At 43.0% G+C, this 23204-nt stretch overlaps 1 protein-coding gene and 1 pseudogene across 1 annotated transcript in view; both read left to right on the top strand.

Annotated features, from left to right (window-relative positions):
* Nucleotides 1-23204, top strand: part of ITFG1 (integrin alpha FG-GAP repeat containing 1) — a 112277-nt gene that overhangs the window by 9573 nt on the left and 79500 nt on the right. The window contains exon 6 of the mRNA XM_039880802.1: nt 12264-12358. Within this exon, the coding sequence (XP_039736736.1) occupies nt 12264-12358 (95 nt within the window). The remainder of the gene's footprint in view (nt 1-12263; nt 12359-23204) is intronic.
* LOC120617464 (uncharacterized) lies at nt 11737-11854 on the top strand (annotated as a pseudogene).

Genomic DNA, 23204 nt, shown 5'->3' with positions numbered 1-23204 from the left:
CAGGGACTGTGTCTATGTGAACTGATCGCTTCAACCGCTGGGGAAGAACCCAACTCATTGCAAATCCATGTTCTTAAAAGGGTTTTGAACAGGCATTTGGTCAACTTACAAGCTTCCCCAAACAGTTTGGATCCGCAGCTGCTTTCTGTGGAGGGCCAGAATCTCTTTATCCCTCTGGAGATTAGAGTTGCAGACTTTACAGGTCCTCGTTTAAATATTGGTTTATTAGGTGTTTTTAGAATGGAAAAACTAATTTAAATAGGATGAATAGCACAGTCTTGATTGGATTCGCCACCTTAGCTGTGTCGGCTCCCAGACTTGATGATAAGCTTTGATCTTTTTTTCTTTTATTTGTTCGTGAGCAATTGCTAATTGCCTGTAAATGTAAACATTCCTTCTCTAAGCTCCGGAAACTTTTCCGTATGCTTCATCCTTGACCAGCATGTGTGCTAGGACTCTCGCTATTCTATTCAGGCACGCCCTTCATTCTTAAGATATAAACCACCTGGAATCTTGCAATTCAAAGACTTAGAATAGAAGTGGCCTCCTAACAAGAACTCATGATAGCAAGACACTTTTCACGATGCCTGCAACTTGGTTAATTTCTTTTGTATCTGATAAGGCAAAAATTTAGTTCAAGAATACAGAACACATTTATTTACCTTTTTGAATTTCCAACAAGTGCAGACAGGCATCTTTGTCAGTTTGTCTTCCCCAGGTACTTGGAAACCTAATGAATTTATCTCTTGTGATTTGGAAAAGTAGTGTATTTTTATGATTAGTTTTTGAAATGTGATTTATAGGCACACAAGTGAGTAAATTGTCAAAATTTAAAGTATTATGAGGAGAAACTCATATTTCCTCTCTCTTTCTGAAGATGTTCAATAAAGAATATGGGTGTTTTGATGTTATTCATAGTGACTTTTGAAAGACTTATTGTGAATCCTGAGTGAGAAACCTGTTTTTCCCCAAACTTCAAAAAATATTTGGAAGAGAACCCTGCCTTAGAGACCAAGTGGCTGGAGACTCTGCTTTGCCTTGTGTGGGAGGAGCCGGGTGTACGTCGGGGTGGGTGGGACGTACAGGCCACTCCTCCCAGGGCAAGCTGGGCTCCTTTGCCTTGGGCAGGGACCACCCAGGAAGCTGGTCCTGTCCTTATCCTCAGAGACAGACCTGTGATTGAGAATGTCATGTTGACTTCCGGCCTGGTTTGTTTCCTGGTAACCTCCATTTTAGTCAGAGAAATACATGAATATCTTTCATATGATACAGTTTGACCTTTAGAAATTGTAACTTTTGAAACAGCTATTGTTGATAACTCAAAAAGTAAAATTTCTAATATCTTTGTGGGTTTTCTACTTAATCTATAAGAAACCTATTTAGAATATCATGTGATAGTGTTGTAGTTTATTTACTTGTTCTGAATTCTGTATTAGATTTTTTTTCCTCTGATGACGCTTGCAAAACTAGCTTTTACAACTTACTCTGTCTAAAGACGTGGTCACTTTTTATGCATTATACTCTGGTATACTTCGGCATACTGGAGTAATACTCTGGTATTTTATGATATTTTTTATTTAAACTTCAGTAACAGTTTAAACAATAGTAGCTAACAGTATGGTAACAAGTTTTTATCCAAGACTTGTCCTGATGCCAAGTTAATGGAGATATATAAATTGGCAGAAGCCTTGTTAGGGTGACTGTAGCCGGCAATGTCATGATTCAGACCCCAGAAAGCTGAGTGTGCCCCCACGAGAGCAAGCATCGATGTATTACTAAGACAAAAACGTGCTTAGTCATGTCAGTGTCATACGTCACAGACGTGCGTAGACACAGAAGGGGAAAAGCCAGCAGCATTGACGTGTTGGACTGCTCACCCGGCCTCCGTTTGGTCACCCCATCTTACCTCGCGAGAAATCTACCCAGCCTCAGAGCGCTAAGTGCCCCATGGGACTGTGCTGGGAAGCCCCTGGCTGTCTCTGGGCCAGCGCAGGCATGGAGATAGGTGCTCGCCCACGGCTTAGGCTGGCGTGGCCGTTTGGCTGCAGTGGCGGCGCAGCGGTCAGTCGCAGCAGGCAGTGGTCACAGGCAGAAGACTCCCTCGTAAGTGGTACAGTGGGGTACCGACAGGGACAGGAAGGGTGCCAGATCTCCCGCGGAGCAAGAGATAATTGCGGTGTGTTAGATGGTCAAAGGTAGACTTCAGTTTGCGCCTCAACCCCAGTTTATAATGGCTTGAAGTAAAGTAATAACGTGGCATGTTCCTTAGAAGTAACACCTCGCTATTAAGGGTTAGACCTGTTCTTGCAGGCCGTGAAGTCACCGTTGATGAGCGTTTCCTGTAAAAGGGTATTGGAAGCTGATGCTGCTTAAGCTTTCAGAGTATTGTTTTTAGTACTGAAGTAACCTGTACCTGTAAATTTCATCAAAGCCAAATGTAATTTTGGTCGGTTCACATTTTCTGTGACTCCTGTGCTGAGGTCAGACACACTCTGGGTCAGGTCCACGCTGTATACCAGGGGATGCTACTGTAGGTGTGTGACAGGTAAATACCTCACCGTACTCTGTTTACTCCAGAAGTGATGGCCCGAAAGCTCTGAATGGAATGTTAATGGTGTCGAAAGCAGCCATTTTTAACTGTTATGTGGGTGGATTTTTTTCCTCTATTATCAAAAAAAAAAAAAAAAAAATCCCCTATTTTTTATTTATAGTTAGCTGCTCTCAATCCAGAGAAATAAATCCCTATTTTTCCAAGTAACCTTTCATCTTTCCTCACATCGTAACCAACAACTGATTTATTAAAGCACCCTTCATTTTTATTGCTGATTTTGTTTGTTTACTGATGCATTTCAGAAAATATTGCAGATATTTATCTTAATGGAATAATAATTTGATATTGTGTCACTTAACTCTATGATTCAGAAAGAATATGAAAATTATGCTGAGGTTATAACACAAAAGAAACCAAAAATCCTCAAGGCAGCTTTTAACTTTGTATCAGCATTAGTATTCATAATCTTAACCAAAATCGGTGGCTTTGAGATGATTCAGATTTTCTTAGAATTCCCTGAGCAGCCCCCTCCCCAACTCCCCTCATACACCATTTATACTTTGAACAGTATTGTTTAAAAGAATGTATTAGAACTTGAGAAATAAGTTTTTTAGTGGTATTTCCATAGAAACACTGCATCTGTTTTTTAACTTTTATTTTTTCCTAAAGAAATTTTGTTATTGGAAAATAATTTATTCTCCCATTGTTTTTCACCTAATTTTTTTTTTTCAAAATTAAGCCACAGAAATAGTGAAAAGTTAGAATAAATTACTTAGAATTGTATATGCTGTGGTTATTTCAAGTGGTATTGTTACTTAAGCATCCATATTTTTATTTCCTGGAGCCCCCCCAGAAGCTTTTGGATAGTCAATTAAATGACTGATGAGTCCCTGGTGATTTATCATACAGCCTTGTTTTAGGTTCTGGTTGGCAGTGTTGTATATAAATGAACTTTTGTTTGTTTCTAAGTGAATGATTTAAGAATTCTCAAAATTTATTCACTTTGCTTTTAGTTAAATCTTATAATTTTTATGTGTATTCTTTGAAGTAATCATTCAGAAAGATATCTTCTTGAGAAAAAGCACAGTTTTATAGTTTCTGTGCAAAGAAATTCGATAGTAGCATTTTATCATGAATATCAATATTTAAGTGTCTCGATTCAGCATATTTCTCTTAGCATATATCATAGTTTTCTTTGAGGAGAAATCATTTTGTTTTATCTCATTACTATTTGGATTTGTGTTGAAAAAGCCCATTTTAAAACATGCTAGAATACCCCTGCACTATACACTTAAAAACGGTTAAGATGGTAAATGTTTTGTTATATATATTTTAGCACAATGAAAAAAATTGGAAAAAGAAAATCAAGCAAGCAGTGCAAACCCCAGACTTCGAGTAAGATTAGACTATGTTACCATTTCAGTTTAGAGTAAAATGCATCAGAACAGTTTATAATTTCCGAATATACAGGTTAAGTCATCTTTCGTTAGGTTCCTGTTGCAATTTTTTAAAGATACCCACGCTGTCAACACCGCCCCCACGAACTTGACTTTTAACAACCTAGAGGTCCGGTCCGGCCCGGTCCGGCCGGGTCCGCCCTGCGTGGCGGTGCGGGTTCGGCCGCGGGGGCGCGTCTCTCCTGCCCGCTGAGCCAGCGCGCCGGGCGCTCCTCTTAGGGGCGCTGTCACTGTCGCTCAGCCTTCGGGACAAGGACATAGCGGAAAGAAACCCCCTTTTTCCCTGTGGAACGTGAAGCATTCCTTCCGAGAGCCCCTAAGGCGTGCCGGACCCAGCGCACCCCTCCGCGCCTGGGCGGAGGCCCGGGGTGAGCGGAGCCGGGGCGAGAGCCCCGGGCCGCCCCCAGCTCCCGTGCGCCCGTGGTCGGGAGAGGCCGCCGGCCCGCGCAGGTGTCCGCGTCGGCTGGGGACGCGGGACAAGAGAGCATCCTAAGCGAGCCGTCCCAAAGGGCGCTGGCCTCAGTCGCAGCGCGTCCCCACGGCAGACGCCTCGGGGTCCACGGGGCTCCCGGTTCCGTGCTGGTTCTGCCTTCGCGTCCGCGCAGCCGCAGGCCTCTGGCGGTGTCCCCCCGGCTAGTGTGGACCTTCAGCCCAGGGGACAGCGTACCATGGGGCTCCCCCAGGGCCCGCAACCGGCCGCCGCACCCCGCGGGGCAGAGGACAGCAGAGGACGAGCGGGCCCGAGGACCCCACCTGCCGGCGTGGCGCGGCCGTCTCGGGGACGCTGCAGGGCAGTGCCCGCTGGCTGGAGGGGGACGCGCGCAGGGCCCTCGGGCAGAGGCGCCCTCCGCGCCCTGAAGCTGACGCCCGCGAACACACCTGTGCGCCCTGCAGCCTCCTGGCACGCGAGAGCCGGGGTCCTGCCCCTTCCCGAAGATCACTGATGCTGCCTCTCCCAGCGGGCAAGCAGCCCGGGGCCAAGCGCAGCTCTGCCGAAGGACAGCCTTCCCGGCCGTTCCCCGACTACCTCCCGAAGATGCAGCTCGTCCGCAGGACCAGGCCCGCCGGGGCCACGCTGAGCTGCCCGACTCCCGAGGCGCTGGCGCGGCGTGTGCGGAGATTTTATCTCCGTGACTCTGCCTCTTCTGTCCCCTGACTGTTGTCAGAGACTCTGTTACTGTCGAGAGGGGCCCCGGGAGAACAAAGCCAGGAGCGTCCATAAGAAACGCTGCATTCCACGAAGCGGGCTGTCCTTCACTCTCTCCCTAGGCCGCATCATTAACGCGAGGGACGACATTTCATGCCCCTGTGGTTTTGTTGCAAGTGTGACTGGAATGTTCTGTAGGCCTGCCAGACCCATGGATGAAGCGTCTACCTCCTTTCTTTCCTATTTCGTATGCATTTTTCTGTAATGTAGCTGAAACCTGTTTTATCAAATCATACCGAGATAATTCCATTTAAAAATCAAGCATCTTATTTTTTCTTATGAAATATTTACTATTTTCATTCTATTAATAGAAAATAAGTTTACATGCTGGCTCCTGAGCCAAATAATTTTTTGCACTATACGCCTTCCCTGTATATTAAAGTCTTCAGAAAAATTTGTTATATCTAAAGAAATAAGAAAGAAATGGTATCATTTCTCCTTTTTATACTCAATTTTTACCTAAATACATCAAAAACCAGATCCCAGAGTCCAATATTTATGCACATTTACTCAAGGACTATAATGTCTTTTATAGTATTTTTTATATTATAAATTATTTTAGCTGTATTACATTGCATTGCTAGAAGTTCACCAATGATAAACAGCATGTTGCTTTACTACCTTGTTTTTATAACCTATTTTATAAAAATAGATAAATCAATTTTATTGGAATTTCATTATTTTAATCTTGACTGCTTTTAGTAATCTGTCCTGCAATATATATTCCGTACTTTACAGTTTTTATACTGTTCGTTGAAACACATATTAATATTCAATTTGAATTGAAAAAATGAGGTCATACTCTGACAGAAAATAACTTTCACTTGGAGATTGGTTTGACAGTGAGGATTACCTTTGCGAATTGGATCATATGGCAGACATTTTCCATAAATTGAATGAGCTAAATCAGCAGCTCTAAATTTTTCTTTTTACTTTTATTATGGAAAATTTTCAACATGCAAAGGTGAAGAGAATGGAACAGTAAATTTGTATATAATGCACCTGTCATCTAGCTATAGTGATCAGCTCTTGACCGGTCTTATTCCATTCACATCTTTTCCCTCATTTGTCTCTCTTCTAGCCTTCCCACCCCCACCCCCCAGACATTTTTAATCTACAGATATTCCAATATATATCTCTAAAAAATAAGGGTTTTTAAAATATATATGTAATCATAGGATATTTATCATACCTGAAAAAACTAAGAATAATTTCATCATATCGTATTTCCGGGGAGATTGCAATGAAAATATATTAACAAGATTTCTTAGCATTTATATCTATAAAGATGAGTCAGAAGAGACTGTTGAATCCTGTCTCATCCTAGCAATATCATAAGGATGAATAAACTAATATATTTTAAAGCTCCATTCATCTGTTCAAAAAATGCAGTTCCAGTAAAATTTTACCTCTGGTTTAATGAGTTATCAAACTATATAATGTGTGTTATTATCAGTTGTACACTGGTAGTCAAAATAACCTCAGAGGTTTTTTAAATGCTTGGCTACATAAAACCAATTAAATACCAGTTTTAATTTATTTACAATTTATGGACAAACAGTTCTTTGGAGACATATGCTAGAGTAATCACTAAAGACTTCCGCTATAAAAATATTTCATATAATGTTCTGTAAGAAAATGAAATAGAAGTGCAAGTTCAAGGATAAAGGGGAGAGATACAGTTAAAGAAGAGCTTGTTCATGCATTTCGTGTGTGTGTGGATGATGGTACCTGGTAACAACTCAATATGGTATTTATATTCCACTGGTCTCATCATTAAGAGTAATCATTTTGTCTTAAAATCTCACAATTCTAAAAGATTTGAAGATGACCTATTTTGTAGCTATTTAAGCTGATGAAAACAGATTATAGTCTTAGAAATGGACTTAAATCTGTTAAGGGATACATAGTTTTTCAAAATTCTTTTTGAGCCTCTCTGAGCACAGATATTTGAAGACCACTGGACTAAAGAACTAGGCAGCTTGAAGAAGCATGCTAGATCCATCTCCTAGTAGCTACCTTCACCTGGATATCTTAAATAATGGCAATTCAGCATAGGCAGATCATTGAAAAGTGGGTGGATTAGCAGTCATCTGAAAGAGGAGTTGCCGTAGGCAACCAAAAGCTGCAGTTGACATTAATTAGATTTAAATTTATTCTATGATAAATGCTGTTCTTTGAGATTAAGGGTGAAGCCCACAAATTAGAACACCTTGACATAATTATGTTTCCTGTGGGGGGAAGCTAATAACTGGAATTTTCCACAGAGGTCAAGAAATGTCAGCGAATTGACTCAATATGGCTCAGAACTAACTGCCCACTCTTTCATCTCTGCTGTTTCTTTCTTTGTAGTCAGAGCAGTTTGTATTTGTGGCCTTGGCCTTCAAATGGAATTGAGCATGTACATGAGAAGATTATAGCTTTTGCGAGTATAGTCGCTTGAAAAATACAGTATCTGCTTCTTCTTATTGAAAAACTGTGATGTGTGCAAAGAGCAGCATTAAAGGTAGAAGGAGAAATGGATTTTATTTTGAACTATAAAATTTTAAACAGTCTAATTTAGACAACTATATATATATATATATATATTCAATTCTCAACCATCTTAAAATGCAGTACAGAAAGAAACAACAGCCTTTCCCCTCCCCAACCCCACCTGTGATAGATAATAGATAATAGATAAAAACACTGCGCATAAAACATAAACTGCCTTTTAAGAGATGTTCGTTCACGCGTAACGTCAGAATATGGGCAGCAAGCATCACAGTTAAAGGGCTATGATGAACTTGAACACCGATTTGAAATGTTCAAGAAAGCGAGATTACAGTTAGTGTTTTGTTAGCAGTTGCAAAGCCACATGTCTGAAGGGGCCAAGAGAGGAACCAAAGCCAGCGCAGCCGCTGCTGGAGGTGGGGACTTCAGCTGTGTCCGGACGCGCGCTCCGTCTGAGGAGGCCCAGTTGGTTGCCAGGCCTTCGGATATTTCCAGAGAAGCTGGAAATCCAGATTTTTATGTGAAAACTGATTTTTTATTTTTATTTAACTTTTACCAGTGAATTCGAAAAATTGTAAACAATTTATGGGTCACATAAAACACATCTTTATGCTGAACTTGGCCCATAGTCTGTCTCTATGACTTTTCGTTTTATCACTGTTCTGAGTTCTTCATGTGAAATGTCTATTTTTGTCAAATAATTCCTGCAAAAAAAAATCACAAGTTATTTGAGGTTTTCCAAAATTCTAGTTATAACTCGTTTCAGAGCAAATCTATAAAAAAATTCTACAGGGAACAAAACCAATAACTTTTCCTGTAGAAATTGAAGGCAGCCACATGATTCACCTCATGGAGCCCAACTTTGTAAAAGCTTGTGGTTTTTAACTCACTTTTGGCCTATAATTACAGTGTGTTAAGAATATTAGGAAACTCTTCTGCAATGACATTGGGTTAAACTTGTCATAGAATCTCTAGCCTGAGTCTGATTATTTTATTAGAAATTAAAAATACTTTAGTGCTTAGAATTTAAAGAACAATGAATAAATGGACTATCTTCAAAAGTGAACCAGCAATTATTAAATCGAACCTAACTGGAACTATTTTAAGCATTTCTAACCTTGTGTAGCATGAATTACCTTACAACAAATGCTGAATACAGTTTCTCTATTTTAATATTTTCTTACCATAACCATCTATTATGGGGTTTTGGTTAAAATAATAAAATTAGGTTACATGAATACTGCTTGGTTTTGCCTTTACTGTCTTGTTTAGGTTACGGATGAGGCCCAGATTGTGGGAAAAAGCGTATAAAGGAAGGTTATTGGGAAGAAGTTACTATTTGTAGAAGATAAGACCCTCTGTGTTGAGAAAATTTTCTTGTGGCAAACGCTTATCCTTTTTCCTAGATTCCACCTGCCAAGAACAAATTAGTGAATTGTTTCTCCCTGCTTTCAAAACACGTCAAAACTCAGTTCACAAATAAACCTTGTTTGCTACCCAGTCAATTGGATGCTGTGCAGACAATTAAGTTGGACTTAATTAGCCTTAAATTGCTCTTCAGAGATGACATGTCTATGTTTCCATATGGACTAGAACGTAGTACTATGAAAAACAAAATAGCAAATTCTAACTAGGATTTGTTAGTTAGAAGAACAGGAGAGGCCACTTAGGACTGTGGTTCAGGTCAGCTAGTATTTGGGGGCCAGGTCCTGGTTAGGCATCGTGGGTACAAATACCTATAATCTGGGTGTCTAGAGGAACTTACAGTCTCGAGCGATTTGAATGCAAACCCAAGTGCTATTAGTAGAAAAAGGTGTTACAGGAAAACAGCAGAGCAGAGGCCTTCTGCAGGGAGCTGATCTGGCTGGGGCCTTGATGGGTGGGATGCCTTTGACCCTGGAGGGCTCTCTCCTGCTGAGGGCTTGTGGGGGTGGCCTCAGCGCCCTTTCCTTCAGTGGTTTATAGTAGTCTACCAGTGTGAACGTCCTGGTTTTGATCGTTGGACTGTGGTTATTTGAGATGTTCACATTAAAGGAAACCGGATGAGAGATATATAGAAACTTCATACTGTTGGTTTTTTTCGTGAGATAAAATTCACATACGTAATCTTTATCCATTAAGTGTATAATTTAGAGGTATTTAGTACATTGACAGTGTTATGTAGCCATCACACTGTTCATCATTGCACATGGAAACCTCGTGCCGGTAAGCCATCACTCCCCCGACCCCAGTTACCTGCTTTCTGTCTCTGTGGGTTTACCTCTTACGGCAGTTCATACGTGCGGAATCGTGTAGGGTGTGATCTCTCGCATCTGGCCTCTTTCATATAGCATCACGTTTGAAAGCTTCGTCTGTATCGTGCCATGGATCAGCGCTCCAGGCCTCCTTTATGGCCGAATGATATTTTCGCTGTATGGATATAGGACATTTTCTTTATCCATTCATCTGCTGGTGGACATTTGGGTTATTCCACTTTTTGGCTGTCGTGAATCGTGCTGCTAAGAGCATTCATTCATGTACATCAATTTAGAGTCATGTGGTAATTCTAACTTTTTGAAGAACTGCCAAACCGTTTTCCACAGCCGATGCACCATTTTGTTTATATTCCCACCAGCAATGTGTGAGAGTTCCTACTTCTTCACATCCTCTCCAACACTTGTTATTTTCTGGCTTTTGATTATTACCGTCCTAGTGGTTCAAAGTGGTTTCCCACTAATGCTTTCGATTGCCGTTTCTTCAGTGACTAATGATGTTGAGCATCTTCCAATGTGCTTGGTAGCCATTGGCGTATCTTAGGAGAAATGTCTAGTCCTTCACCATTTTTAAATTAGGTTGTCTTTTTGTTGTTGAGCTGTAAGAGATCTTTATATTGTCTGGATACTAGGCCCTTATCAGATAAGATTTGCAAACATTTTCTCCCATTCCATGGAGTTGTCTTTTCACTTTCTTGATATTATCCTAAAATGTACAAAAGTTTTTAATTTTGATGAATCCAGTTCATCTGGTTTTTTTTCTTTGTTGCTTGTTCTTTTGGTGTCATCTAAGAATCCATTTCCAAATCCAAGGTCATGTAGATTTGTCACTATGTTTTCTTTCAAGAATTTTATACTTTTAGCTCTTAGATCCATTTTGAGTTAATGTTTGTTATATGGTGTGAGGTAAGGACCTAAATTCATTCTTTCGACATGGCTCCAAACTTCAGAATTAATACTCATAAAAGACAATCATCATTCTCTACAGTCTAGGAAAAAACTTTTATGATAAAAAATAACTTAAAAAAAGAATGAAATATAAATTTAGGAACTAAAACTTAGAAGAAAGCTTAGGGGTAAATCATCATGACCTTGAATTTGGAAAGTGATTCTTATATATGACATAAGCAACAAAAGAAAAAATGTATATTGGCAAAGCATACATCGGATAAAGACCTAGTATTCAGTGTATATAGAAACTCTTACGACTCAAAAATAAAGCAATAAATAACACAATTTAAAAATAGGCAAAGGATTCGAGTGGACGTTTCTCCAAAGAAGATATACAAATGGCCTATAGCACATGAAAATGTGTTCAACGTCATTAGCCATTAGGAAAAATAAAAATCACAACCATGAGATTACTACACCACACCCTCTGGGATAGATACAGTAGAACAAACGGACAATGATAAGTGCTGATGAAGACATAGAGACATTAGAACCTTTCTACATTGCCAGTGAGAATGTAAGATGGTAAAGCCGCGTTGGAAAACAGTTTGATAGTTTCTCAGAAAATTAAATGCACGGTTACCATGTGACCCAGCAATTCCGCTCCTAGGTATATACCCAAAAGAATTATGTCTACATACAAACTTGTTCATGAATAGTCATAGAAACATTATTTTTAATAGATAAGGGTGGAAACAAGCCAAATGCCCATCATCAGATGCCCATCATCAATAGATAAGGGTGGAAACAACCCAAATGCCCATCATCAAGCAAGAAGTACAGCCATACCACGAAACAGTATTCGGCCGTAAAAAGGACTGAGATGTCTGCGGCCACGCCACCCTGAACAAGCCTGATCCTGTCTGATCTCGGAAGCTAAGCAGGGTCGGGCCTGGTTAGTACTTGGATGGGAGACCACCTAGAAGACCAGGTGCTGTAGGCATTTTAAAAAAAAGGACCGAAGTACCCACGTGTGCTACAACATGAATGAACCTGAAAACCTTACTCAAGTGAACGAAACCAGACACCAAAGGCCACATGTTATGTGATTCCACTGATAGGAAACGTCCAGAATGGGGAAATGCACAGAGGCGGAAAGCAGAGCGGTGGTCACCGGGGCTGGGGGGCAGAGCAGGAAGCGACTCGTGGACGCGGGGTTTCTTTTCGAGGCGGTGAAAGTGAAAGCGTTTTGGAGTTAGATCACCACGACGGTCCCACACTGCGAACGTGCTGAGAACCAGAGTCGCGCACCCCAAAGGAGTGGACTTGATGGTGTACGGAACATCTCCTTAATTAAATGTTTAAAATATCTTGCATGCATGCATAGGTTTTAAATTTTTTTTTTTTTTTAGGAATTTATCATGGCATCCTGCACTGCCCACTAAAAGTAAAATGCGAATTCCACATTCTCACGCGTTTATTGATCTGACTGAAGATTTTACAGCAGGTGAGTTGCACATAATGTAAAATATTTCTTTTGAAGTGCTCAAGAATTATGAGATTTTATTTACTATTTTCTTAGTGAACGTTTTCTTTCGAATTGAATGTTAAAACCGAAATGTGAAAAGGTTATGAGGAAGTCAGTGATATCGGACACCTGTAAAAAGTACTGGATGTAATGAATACGTCTTCAGTTGTTTGTGAACCACATCAAAGTTTGAATTTTCCCCTTATTAAGAATTCATGATAATTTAGACACATATTGCCTATTTCTTTCCCTTTTCATTTAAAAATTACTAATGTTATAAATGTAATTATAAGAAAAATGTTTATGTGTTAAAATTCAAAGACTTTAAAAATTTTTTATTATCAAAATTATAACCATAAAAAAGTAAGCAAAATAGTATGCTATACGTATATTTAATCATCACCTAGCTTCAAAAATTTCAGATATGTGGTCGGACTGGCCATCTGTACCACCACCCAGGAGCCCCGCCCACCCAGAGGCTCCTCCCACCCAGAAACCCCTCCCACCCCAGGCAATTTCAGAGCAGTCCCAAACATCCTATCATTTCATCTGTACATTTTTCAGTCTGTATCTTTAAATGATAGGAATTTTTTATTTTTAATTATATCTTTTTTATTTTTTTAATTAAATGTATTGGGGTAACATTGGGTAGTTAGTAATTAAGTTTCAAGTGTATAGTTCTATAATACGTCATCTGTGTGTTGCATTGTGTGCAACACGGTGGTCTCCTTCCATCGCCGTGTATTTGACCCCTATCCCCTCTGGAACCACCATACCGTTGTCTGTGTCTATGAGTTTGTTTGTTTTGTTTGTTCATTTGCTTTCTGTTTTATGTCCCACATATGAATGAAATCATACAGTTCTTGTCCTTTTCCATCTGACTTGTTTCACTTAGTATGATGCTCTCAAGATCCATCCGTGTTGTCACAAATGGCAGTATTTCGTCTTACGGCTGAGTAGTATCCTGTTGTGTGTATGTGCCACATCTTCTTTACCCCATTATCTATCAGAGGACACTTAGGTTGTTTCCATGTCTTGGCCACCGTGAATTATGCCACAATGAACATAGGGGTACATATATCTTTATGAATAAATGTTTTCGAATTTGGGGAGCAGATACCCAGAAGGGGGACTGCTGGGCGACGTGTCCTGAGGGCCTTCCACTCTGTGCTCCGTAGCGACTGCACCAGCTCACAGTCCCCTTCACACGAGCACGCCTGAGGCTTCCTCTTTCTCCTCATCTTCTCCAGCGCGTGTAGTTTCTTGTCTTATCGATAATAGCCATTCTGGCAGGTGTGAGGTAGTAGTATCTCATAGGGGTTTTGATGTGTCTTTTAACATGACCACAAATACTTGTCACTCAGTCGCTGATTTTAATGATTGTTTACTGAGCCTCTACTCCGTGAAGCATTGTGCTGGAAACCAAGGATTCAGAGATGAACACAAGGTCACTCGACTCAAATGCGATAGTGTCACGAACCCCAGTGATGTCATCAGAGCAAGCCGCCGCTCTATTTATACTGTATTCGGAAGTTTAAGGACAGTCTGGTGACGGCCAGAGGGGAGGGCGCTTGGGGGCTGGAAGAAAGGTTGAAGAGGTACCAATTAGTAGTTGATCGACGGTCACGGGGATGGGGAGCACGGCATAGGGAGCGCAGTCAGCAGTAAGGTAATGGCTGGGTGGAGAGCCAGAGAAGAGAGAGAGTAATCGGGAGGACGATTTCATAAACTAAATAAACGTCTAGGCAATGTACTGGATACTTGAAGCTAATAAAAAAAAAGAAAGAAAGAAGTTTAAACCTGATTTTGAAGCATACCGACTTGCGTCTTAGATGTTTTAGACGCGGCGGGCTTGTCGACCTGAGTGCTCGTTGTACTCGGAGTATTGGCTTGAGTGCGCTTCACGGAGCGCACGAGCTCCGTGTCTTTGTCTCCTCGTGCCCCCTTGGCGGTGTCATGGCTTTAAGCGCCATCCATGTGCTGGTGATTCCCAGATTTGTGTACCTCCAGGCCACGCATCCGACTGCCTACCAGCCGTCCCCACATCTGTGTCCATGTGCAATGACACATCTCAGACCGTGTTTCCTAAACTGCATCCCAGATTCACTTCAAACCCCTTCAGCCCGTGACCTTTCCATCTCACTAAATGGCAGTCCCATCCATGTGGTTCCTCTGTCACAATGTTGGGGTCACCTTAGCCACCTCTTTCTGTCACACTCAGCATTGACTGTCAGGATATAGACCGTTCTGCTTTCAAAAGGTAGCCACACCCTGACCCCTCTCAGCCCCTGCACCGTAACCGTGTCTCACTTGACCTGCTCTGATCACTGTCGCCTGCTTCCACCCTTGTCCCCTGCCATTGGAATTCAACACGCACACTGCTGCAGTCCGTTAACAATATAAACCAGGTCATGTCACTCTTCTCAGAGTTTTCCAGTGGCTTCTTCATTGCATCTAGGGAACCAGCCGAATCCCATCAGACGGCCCCCGGGGCCCTCGCGCTCTGGCTCACTGGCATCTCGTCCACCTTCCGTTCTGCCTTCTCGTTCACGGCCTTGTGCCGGCCACGCTGACCTTGTTCCTCAGACCCCACAAAGCGAGGTGTGGTTTCGGGGCTCGGGTCAAGAAGCTGATTCTCCTCCAAGTTATTTTCCCAGATGTACTCACTCCGTACGCGTCGTCACCCGAATGCCATCGGATCCCTCGCAGAGGCCAGCTGTGGTTCACAGTGGCAGCTCCGAGCACTCCCCTGTGCCCTCGTCTGCCTTCCCTTCCCTCCGAAGCCCTTTCGCCATCCCTGGCAAATACAGCATCTGCTACAAGACTGTACACGTATTTCATCGTATCTTCTCGTCGTATAACTGAAACCTGTGAGGGCAGGAGTCTTTGTGCCCTTCACTGTCCTTTCTCCGGTACCTGGGACAGTGTCTATCACCAGTGGGGCCTTGATGGGTATCTGTTGAGCAAGTCCTCCCAATTCTGGCAGCAAAACAGAACCGGAAACCAGCTAGCATATTTTGAAGTGCTCAGACTGTTCCTAATTGGTAGGCCTCTTTCAGCTAAAGATTTAACGCCAACAAAGGATGCTCTTCATGAAAATGTCTGTTTGTAAAAGTTCAAACACATATTTTTGAATGGATTTTCTTTCAAAATTCCGTATGAGGTATTTCAGAACTATATACAAAGCTTAGGAATTTTGGCTGTGGGAATTTTATCTAAGCAGATGTAGAAAATAATGGAGACTTTTTTCAAGAATTCTGTTCGTTTTTCTAAAAATACAAATTAAACCGTTTCAACCCATAAGATATCATAGGTTATCTTATAAATCCCTTCTAAACGCATTCAGTTTGAACGGATTCAAATTCCCTTGTAAATAAAAGTTGATCCCTATCAGCAGAGATGAAGAGGCCCGTTTACTCAAAGCTGCAGTCGTGCTTCTGATGTCATCTTGTGTTTTCTGATAAGACTAGGCCACCGGGGAGATGAAGTGACAGGAAGTGTTTTTTGAAAGCATTCTGCAACTTCTCTGATACTCACACATATTTATTCCGAAACACGCCTGAGAGACGCTTTACAGAGACGTTAGTCTGCCGCAGCAACCCTGCCCTTGCTCCAGGGGTGCCCACCCCTTCCCCAGTCTCTCCCCAGGAGGTCAGTGGGAGCACCGAATCCGATTATCTCTGCGCTCTTTTTGACAGAAGGAGCACACATACGCACGTAGAGGGCCACGTGGCCCCGCTGACGGAGGCCAGTTAACTAATATCAGTAGGCACAAGGCGTACTGTCGTATGTGGCCTTCAGCCCCTGGAAATACTAGGAAAAGGTAACTGACTTCCCAGTTGGATGAAAATTACATGAGGTAAAACAAAATCTTCACATGCTTAGGGAACCATGAGCGTACCCACAGCGCTTTAAGAATGCACTTTGTGACGCGGGAGGGCGTCTTTGTGACAGCTGATGCAGCTGGGACGAATGCGAGGTGTCCGGACTTTTTCTCACAGGAACTACTGTCCACTAGGATACGTCTCTCAAAGCGTTTTCTTCCTACAGAAGGAAAATAAAATGTAGTTCTCTGTTAAAATTCACTTCATAGTATCGTTCCATTGATCCTTAACCTCGTTTTCACCAAGTTTATTATCTATTAATAGGCGATACCAATTAATTTGCCTCCACCTTGGTGGCGCCTCTCTGCAACCTGTCGGCGTAGCCCTAGCCCTTCAGATTTGCTCTGTGAAGAGAGGGGACACTGATCGGAGCCGGGGACGGGAAGAGACGCTCTCCGGACTTGGGCAGCGGGGCCTCTCTCTGGTTCGTGCCCCCTAGAGCACTGTCTGGTGAGGGGCTTCATTTCACCTCCATACGGAGAGGGCACCGCTGAAATCACGTGAGCTCTTCGGTGCCTCTAGGGCTCCGTGTGGTACACTGGAGAAGGAACAAGCGACCCTTCTCAGATGGTCATTCTGAACAGAACACCTGCCAGTGGATGAAATCTTTCCAGGCCAGAAAGCATCTGACTCATTTGGGGGTGGACTGTCGCCTTGAGGACCTCGTTTGGTGTCTAGTCTTTCTCAGGGAAAGGGACGGAAAAGGCAGCCTGCGTCTCATCCGTATTTTCTTCTCAGAAACAGACTGCTGGTTATCCTCAGGCTTCGCCATGTTCCCATCGTCAGAGAAGGTGGCCGCCACCTGGAGCGAGCCTGGCAGAAACAGACTAGACGTCGGCCAGCAAGGTTCAGGTTCGGAAGCTTGAGCTCATGACCCTTCTTGAAGAGGAAGAGTTAAAAAGATAGAAGGTCAGTGGCCACGTTTCGGCTTTCACGAACGTTCCCCAAATCGAGCAATACAGTCAGCACTCGAGTTTTCAAGGAGCATTTAGATCCTCATGTGAATTCAGGCCCTTTTTCCTTCTGCTGCCGCAAGCTTCCTGCCATCTCTTGGTTCGTCAGCACCTCTGCATAGACAGCGGGAGTGAAGACAGAGGAAATGGAAGCTTTTCATGCTTTTTTCTATTTTTAGTGGTCGGAGGGTGTGTGTGGCGATGCTGAAAGCAGCGTCGCTCCTAGTCTGAGTTTCAGAAGGTGCGGCATCAGCCAGGCGTCACGGAGCCAGGAAAGTCACGGAAAGTGAAAGGACACGTGACCGATGCGGCCCCGCCACCCGTAAGGCCCCCAGCGCAAGGCGTGCTGCGGTTTGTCGCTCGAGACGTCAGCAGCTCCTCTGCATCCTCTGACCCGGGCACCAGCCCCGTGGCTGCGCACACACGGCCCCGGCCACCCCACCAGCGCCAGGCCCCGCGTTCCCCGCTGGGATCCGATGCTGCCACCGAACGAAACTCTGCTTTTCCTCGGTGCCTCTGCTTCCGCCGTCTCCTCCACCCTGGGCTTTCTCAGCTGTGGCCAGCTTGACAGGTGGAGCTGCCGTGCACGTCATGGATGTTCAGCAGTGTCCCTGGCCTCTACCCTCCGGAGACCAACAGTAATACCAGAAGTGTCTCCAGACAGCACCAGATGTCTCTCAGGAGGCCAATCACACTGAAAAATTATTCCTGCCCCACATGTCTCCAGACCTGCTCCAATGAGGCGCAGCCCCATGGCTCGCCCGGCATCTTTCGTTTCTCATTGCTGACACTTAGCAGATTCCTAGTTTGCTGGAGACACGACACCTTCCGGGCAGTCGTCCGTCATTTTAGATGATTTCTTTGTCCGCAGAGAAGACTCAGCCCAGTGCCATGACCTCCCCACCTCAGCCACCTCAGTTCACTCCATGTGCCTTGTAGGTACCAGAAAATGTACTGTCCCCCAAGTCACTAGCCAGATGTCCCCCCACCTCCTGTCCAAGTGCCTTTTCTGCCACACTCCAGGACCTCATCGAGACCTCCAGTCCCCCGACTGACCCTGATACTCTATCTCCCCTTCCCGTCCGGCCTCCCCTTCTCTCCCTGTCCACGTGGCGTCCTTACAAACAGTGTCTCGCAGACACCCTAACCCTCGGTAGACCCAGCCGCCTACGAGAAAAATGCGTCATAATCACCGAGTTAGGCGGCTGTCCCCGATCTCAGTGTCACATCGTAAAGTCACGCCCTCTTTCGTTCCATCTGGGACTTCCTTCATTTTGTCGCAGTTTGAAATTGAAGCGTCCCCCCTCGTTCTGATGTGTCAGGTGGCCTGTCTCACTGCGTCCCCTCTCCTCCCCACCCCAGCCCCCGCCACCTTTGGAGAATAAAGCAACACACGTCTCAGCAACCGCGGACAGCTGTTCCTGTTGCGTTTCGGCTTTTAGCAGCGTATTCGCTTGGAGTCGCTGCAGAGGCAGATGTGGACCTTCTTCCTCACCCCTTCCCCTCTCCTTCCCCCCAATACCTAAGGAGATAAAAAGGGACAGTTGAGTGTTTCCTGCTTCCATCAAGTAGAAGGAAGTAATGAAATAGTGTTTGGATAACTGAGTGGACATAAATCAGGTCATCCGACACCTAAAACATTAGGCACTTTTACCAGCAGACTGGTGGCGTTTAGCAGCAGGTTATGTTACGTGTCTGGTATTTCTTCTCACCGGCTTTCTGAATATAGATGTGCTTGTTATCTGATATCAGGGATCGAATAGTGCTGACCATAAACACAAGGCCATATCTTGCATTTTCTGAATAAATGGAAGGAAATTTTTGAAACTCAGCTTTTTTGACAGCGTTTTGAAATGGAATATCTTTTTAATTAATAGAACTCTAGAATAGAAACTTCATTTTTAAACAGTGTTTGGTTCCCTTGGATACTCAGCTCTTACTGACTATATAATAATGAAAATAGAATTGCATGTTTTACTTCTGTTCTATAGTGTTTTCCACATGTTACTATGCCCCAAACGGTGATTATTAATCACCTAAACATTTCTTTCGATCTTTATCAATAATTGACAAACTCGTGCTGACATTTAAACCGCTACTAGTTACCTTTTAATGGGTTTAGATTGTAAAATAGACTTTTAAATCAAGCTTGTTTGCCTGGGCACTTCACCTGAATTAGATAGAATGTGTGACCTGCTATGTTTTTTATTCTGAGTGACGGTTTATGGCACCCCAAGCAGCACATAATTATGCCAGTAAACGTAAATGATTGTGTAGTTCATCATATTTTTAACATCCAATATGATGAACGTACAATAAGTAGTTTAAATTGTTTGAATTATCATCTAGTCATGTTTAAGATGAACTAAGTCAATTTCTATCCATTATCGCTAGTTTACTATGAGTTTAAAATCTATTAACGTTAAATGTTCTGGACCTTGAAATTATTACATTGGTGCAGTTAAGAAGAATATAAAATTAACATTCAACCTAAGTCATTTAAAAATGTTTTGGCTAAGATGTTTACATGTCTTTTAGTAGAAATTATAGTCATAATGGGCTCTTCACATTGTAAATTGGCATGCAAAACAAAACATCTAAGAAATATTTACTTGCACCACCTACCCTTTCCCTAAAACCAAGAGGGCTGATTTTCCATTAACGGTTTTTTAAAGGGTCGCTGAAATCATAGAGGAGGAAGAAAATTTAACTTTTAATGACTGGCAGGCTCGTTTCATGCTTGTAGCACCGAGGGTCTTAAACGTCGTTCGTGGGAGTTAGGGCTTTGAGAATATTTGAGAACACCTTTACTATCCATGTTTAGAAACACAAAGTAATTAAAATGCGGGGTAAAAAAAGCAAATAGGATGACTTTTTACAAATTACGAGGTCTTCTTTTCTTTCTTTTTTCCATCTGATTTGAGAAAGAACCCCCATTACAGGGCTTTTGGCAAGGAACGGGACATTCGCCCTTCCACTGTGGGACCACACACAGTGCCTGGGACACGGCATCCTGTCTGAACTCTCAAAGGCAGTGTGTCCTTTTCCTTTCTGTGGTCTTTACCTAAAGCAAAACAGAATTTTGTTTACGAAGTAATCTGTAAAGTGGAATTAGCCCGTGCCCGTGCGCCATGGCGGACGATAGAACAAAGCTCTCCGGAGGGCAGAGCAAGCCGAGGTGGAGGGTACGTGTTGATTCTTGAGCATTGCAAGCGATCCGCCGACTTAAAAATATGTAATATTTCCCCATCAGTTTAACGACGATGATCGCTATGGCAAACACACCTTTGTACTCTGTTGACACTGTCTTTTGATGCAATTTTTTAAATTTTCCTGAGATCCAGTTTATCTATCGTTTTCTTTGTTGCGTGGGCCTTCGGCGTCTTATTGCCAGATCCGATGTGGTGAAGCTTTTGCCCTATGTTTTCTTAGAAGAGTTTTATACTTTTGGGTCTGAGTTCGTTTTTATGGTGTTAGATAAGGGCCCGACTTCATTCTTTTGCTTGTGGATATTCAGTTGTCTCAGCACCATTTGTTGAAAAGACTTGTCATTTCCCCATTGAATGGTCTCGGCATTCATGTCGAAAATCATGTGACCGTATGTGTTCAAGGGTTTATTTCCGGACTCTCTATTTTATTGCACTGATCTAGATGTCTGTTTTTATGCTAGTATTACACTGTTTTGACTAGTGTAGCTTCGTAGTTGGTTTTGAAATCAGGAAGTGTGAGTCCTCCACTGGGTTCTTTTTCAGGATTGTTTTGGCCGTTAAGGGTTCCTTGAAATTCAGCATGGGATTATTCTGCCATGTTGAATATTATTCTGTAAGTAAAATATGATAAATCTACAAAGCATCAGCAGAACTTTCCGGTCTGGCTTAACAAGCCATTTCATTCTTATTTTTGGTACAGTGTTTTAGTGAGTTTTTCAGCTTTAGGAGATGGAGTTCCGATTCTTATGTATAAGGCCCTTTGACATTAAAACAGGATCTCTTCCTGTCGAAGTGAACACTCTTAACGTGACCTATAAATAGCATTCTACTATTACAAGTCTTGTTCTGCTTTTACATTCTATTTTTTCAAGGCAGAGAGGACAGTTCAAAGAAAGTTAGTTAAAGGCTTATTAGTCACTGTAAGGTTTGCTATTTGTATTACGACTGTCTACTTTCCATATCATTAAAGATGTACTTTTGGAGTTAACATTAAGTTTCTTAAATTATTTCATGTAGCTATCTGAAAAGAAGGATCAATGCATTTAATATACACTTAACTTTCATGTTTAATCGCTATCGTACTTATTTCCACTTCAACAGAAATATATTTATAATTTCACATGTGAAGTTTAGGGGCTACTTTAATCAAATTCCATAATCTCGAGGAAATTATCTACTCAGAATTATCATTTTGTATGTGAGCAATTTTTGTGGTTGTCAAGTGCACTTAGTGTGTACATGACATTAATAAGTAAGCTTCACCTAATATTTGTTTTGAATGAGTCAGAGGCCATGAGTATGTCTCATTAATAAGTCGCTTCACCTTGAAGTTTCTCAACGATCTGATTATTTGGTTTTAATTTATTCCGGATATAGTTCTCTATACTACAAACAGCCACGCGCTGATAGCGTTAGCTGTCAGTGTCATAGCTTATAAAACTGCATAATTAACTTAAAGCTTCTGATGAGCACAACCGTCACCTTCTCAGGGAAGCAAAAAAAAAAAAAGCCCCCCGAATGGCCCCAAGCGGCGAGCTCGTCTGCCCGCTCAGGCCCCATGGCCCCGTCGCGCAGGCGCCTGACTCTAGCAGAGCTGCCGCACGTCGCGTTCGCGTCCACGTCTGTCTCCTGCTGCAGGCCAGGGGCACTCCTCGTCTGTGCCGGATGCCGGTCCTCGTCTGTGCCGAGCGCCAGGCACGCGGGGCACTGAGAAGACGTCGGGTGAGCGGGAGGACGTGAGCGGGAAGAGGGGCCTTTCGGATCCTCCGTAGACAGGGAAGCGAAGCCCGCGGAGGTCAACGATTTGCTCTGTTATTGGAATTTATCACCCTTTAAGTATTTTCTCACACACTGCTCGGGACTCAGCAGAAATATTCCCTTCTGGTGTGTCCCGGAAGCGACGTGCAGAAACCACGTAGATGGAGTCTCATGAAGGCCTCTGCTAAGGGTCTGCAGAAAGTTCCTCTCTGGTGCTTAGGAAGGAGACTGAGGCCGGTCGAGAAGACAAGACGGGACATAAGAGTTTCTAGCCCAGAGGGGGCATCAGCACCTGCCGTTAGAGATCTGCTTCGTGTGGCTGTGAAATAACTCATGTGGTGTGTGTGACTCTCCTGCCCTGGATTTACAAGAGGAATTAGCTGCTAAACTCTGGTGACCATATGTATTGTTTGGCAGTTTATCCTGACATGGCAGTTACCGCAGAGACTGACAGCTTCTCATAAATTTTGGAACATTCATCGCCTTGATTGAATCATGCCCGTCGGAAATGAATTGCTTTCCAGTCCAGTTTGATTTTAAACGTCTAGCCACTGTTTCGTGAGCAAAATTGAAGTTTCTTCTCTAACCCAAACCCCCTCAGTAGGAGCCCATCAGGCAGTGAAAATTAAGAATTCTGTTAAAAGCGGATGACTCGGGGGACAGACATGCGGAGGATACATGAGGCAGGAAGGGACTTTTACGTCAGTGTAGACCGGCACGCAGCCTCTTCCCTCAGAGGAAATGAGGGTGCAGACATCTGAGGTGCCACGTTCCAGCTCCCAAAAGAACCATTTTTGGGAGAGTAAAGCTGATATAGGCAGCCGCTGAAAAAGTAGCAAGTATGACATCTTTATAAATTTGTGAATAAGGCGTAGGTGGCCATGATAAGGGTCAGGATTTGGGAATGAAATGGTCTAATGGAAATAGGTAACCTTACTATGTGAACCACATAGATGCAGACCGACTTCCTTGCCCTACGAAAAAACATCAGACCAAATGCAGTTCTAAAATTTGTATTATA

Source organism: Pteropus medius, unplaced genomic scaffold (genome assembly GCF_902729225.1).
Source record: "Pteropus medius unplaced genomic scaffold, Ma_sr-lr_union100, whole genome shotgun sequence".
NCBI lineage: Eukaryota > Metazoa > Chordata > Mammalia > Chiroptera > Pteropodidae > Pteropus > Pteropus medius.
Note: the sequence above shows the minus strand (reverse complement) of the source record. Positions and strands in the feature narration are given on the sequence as shown.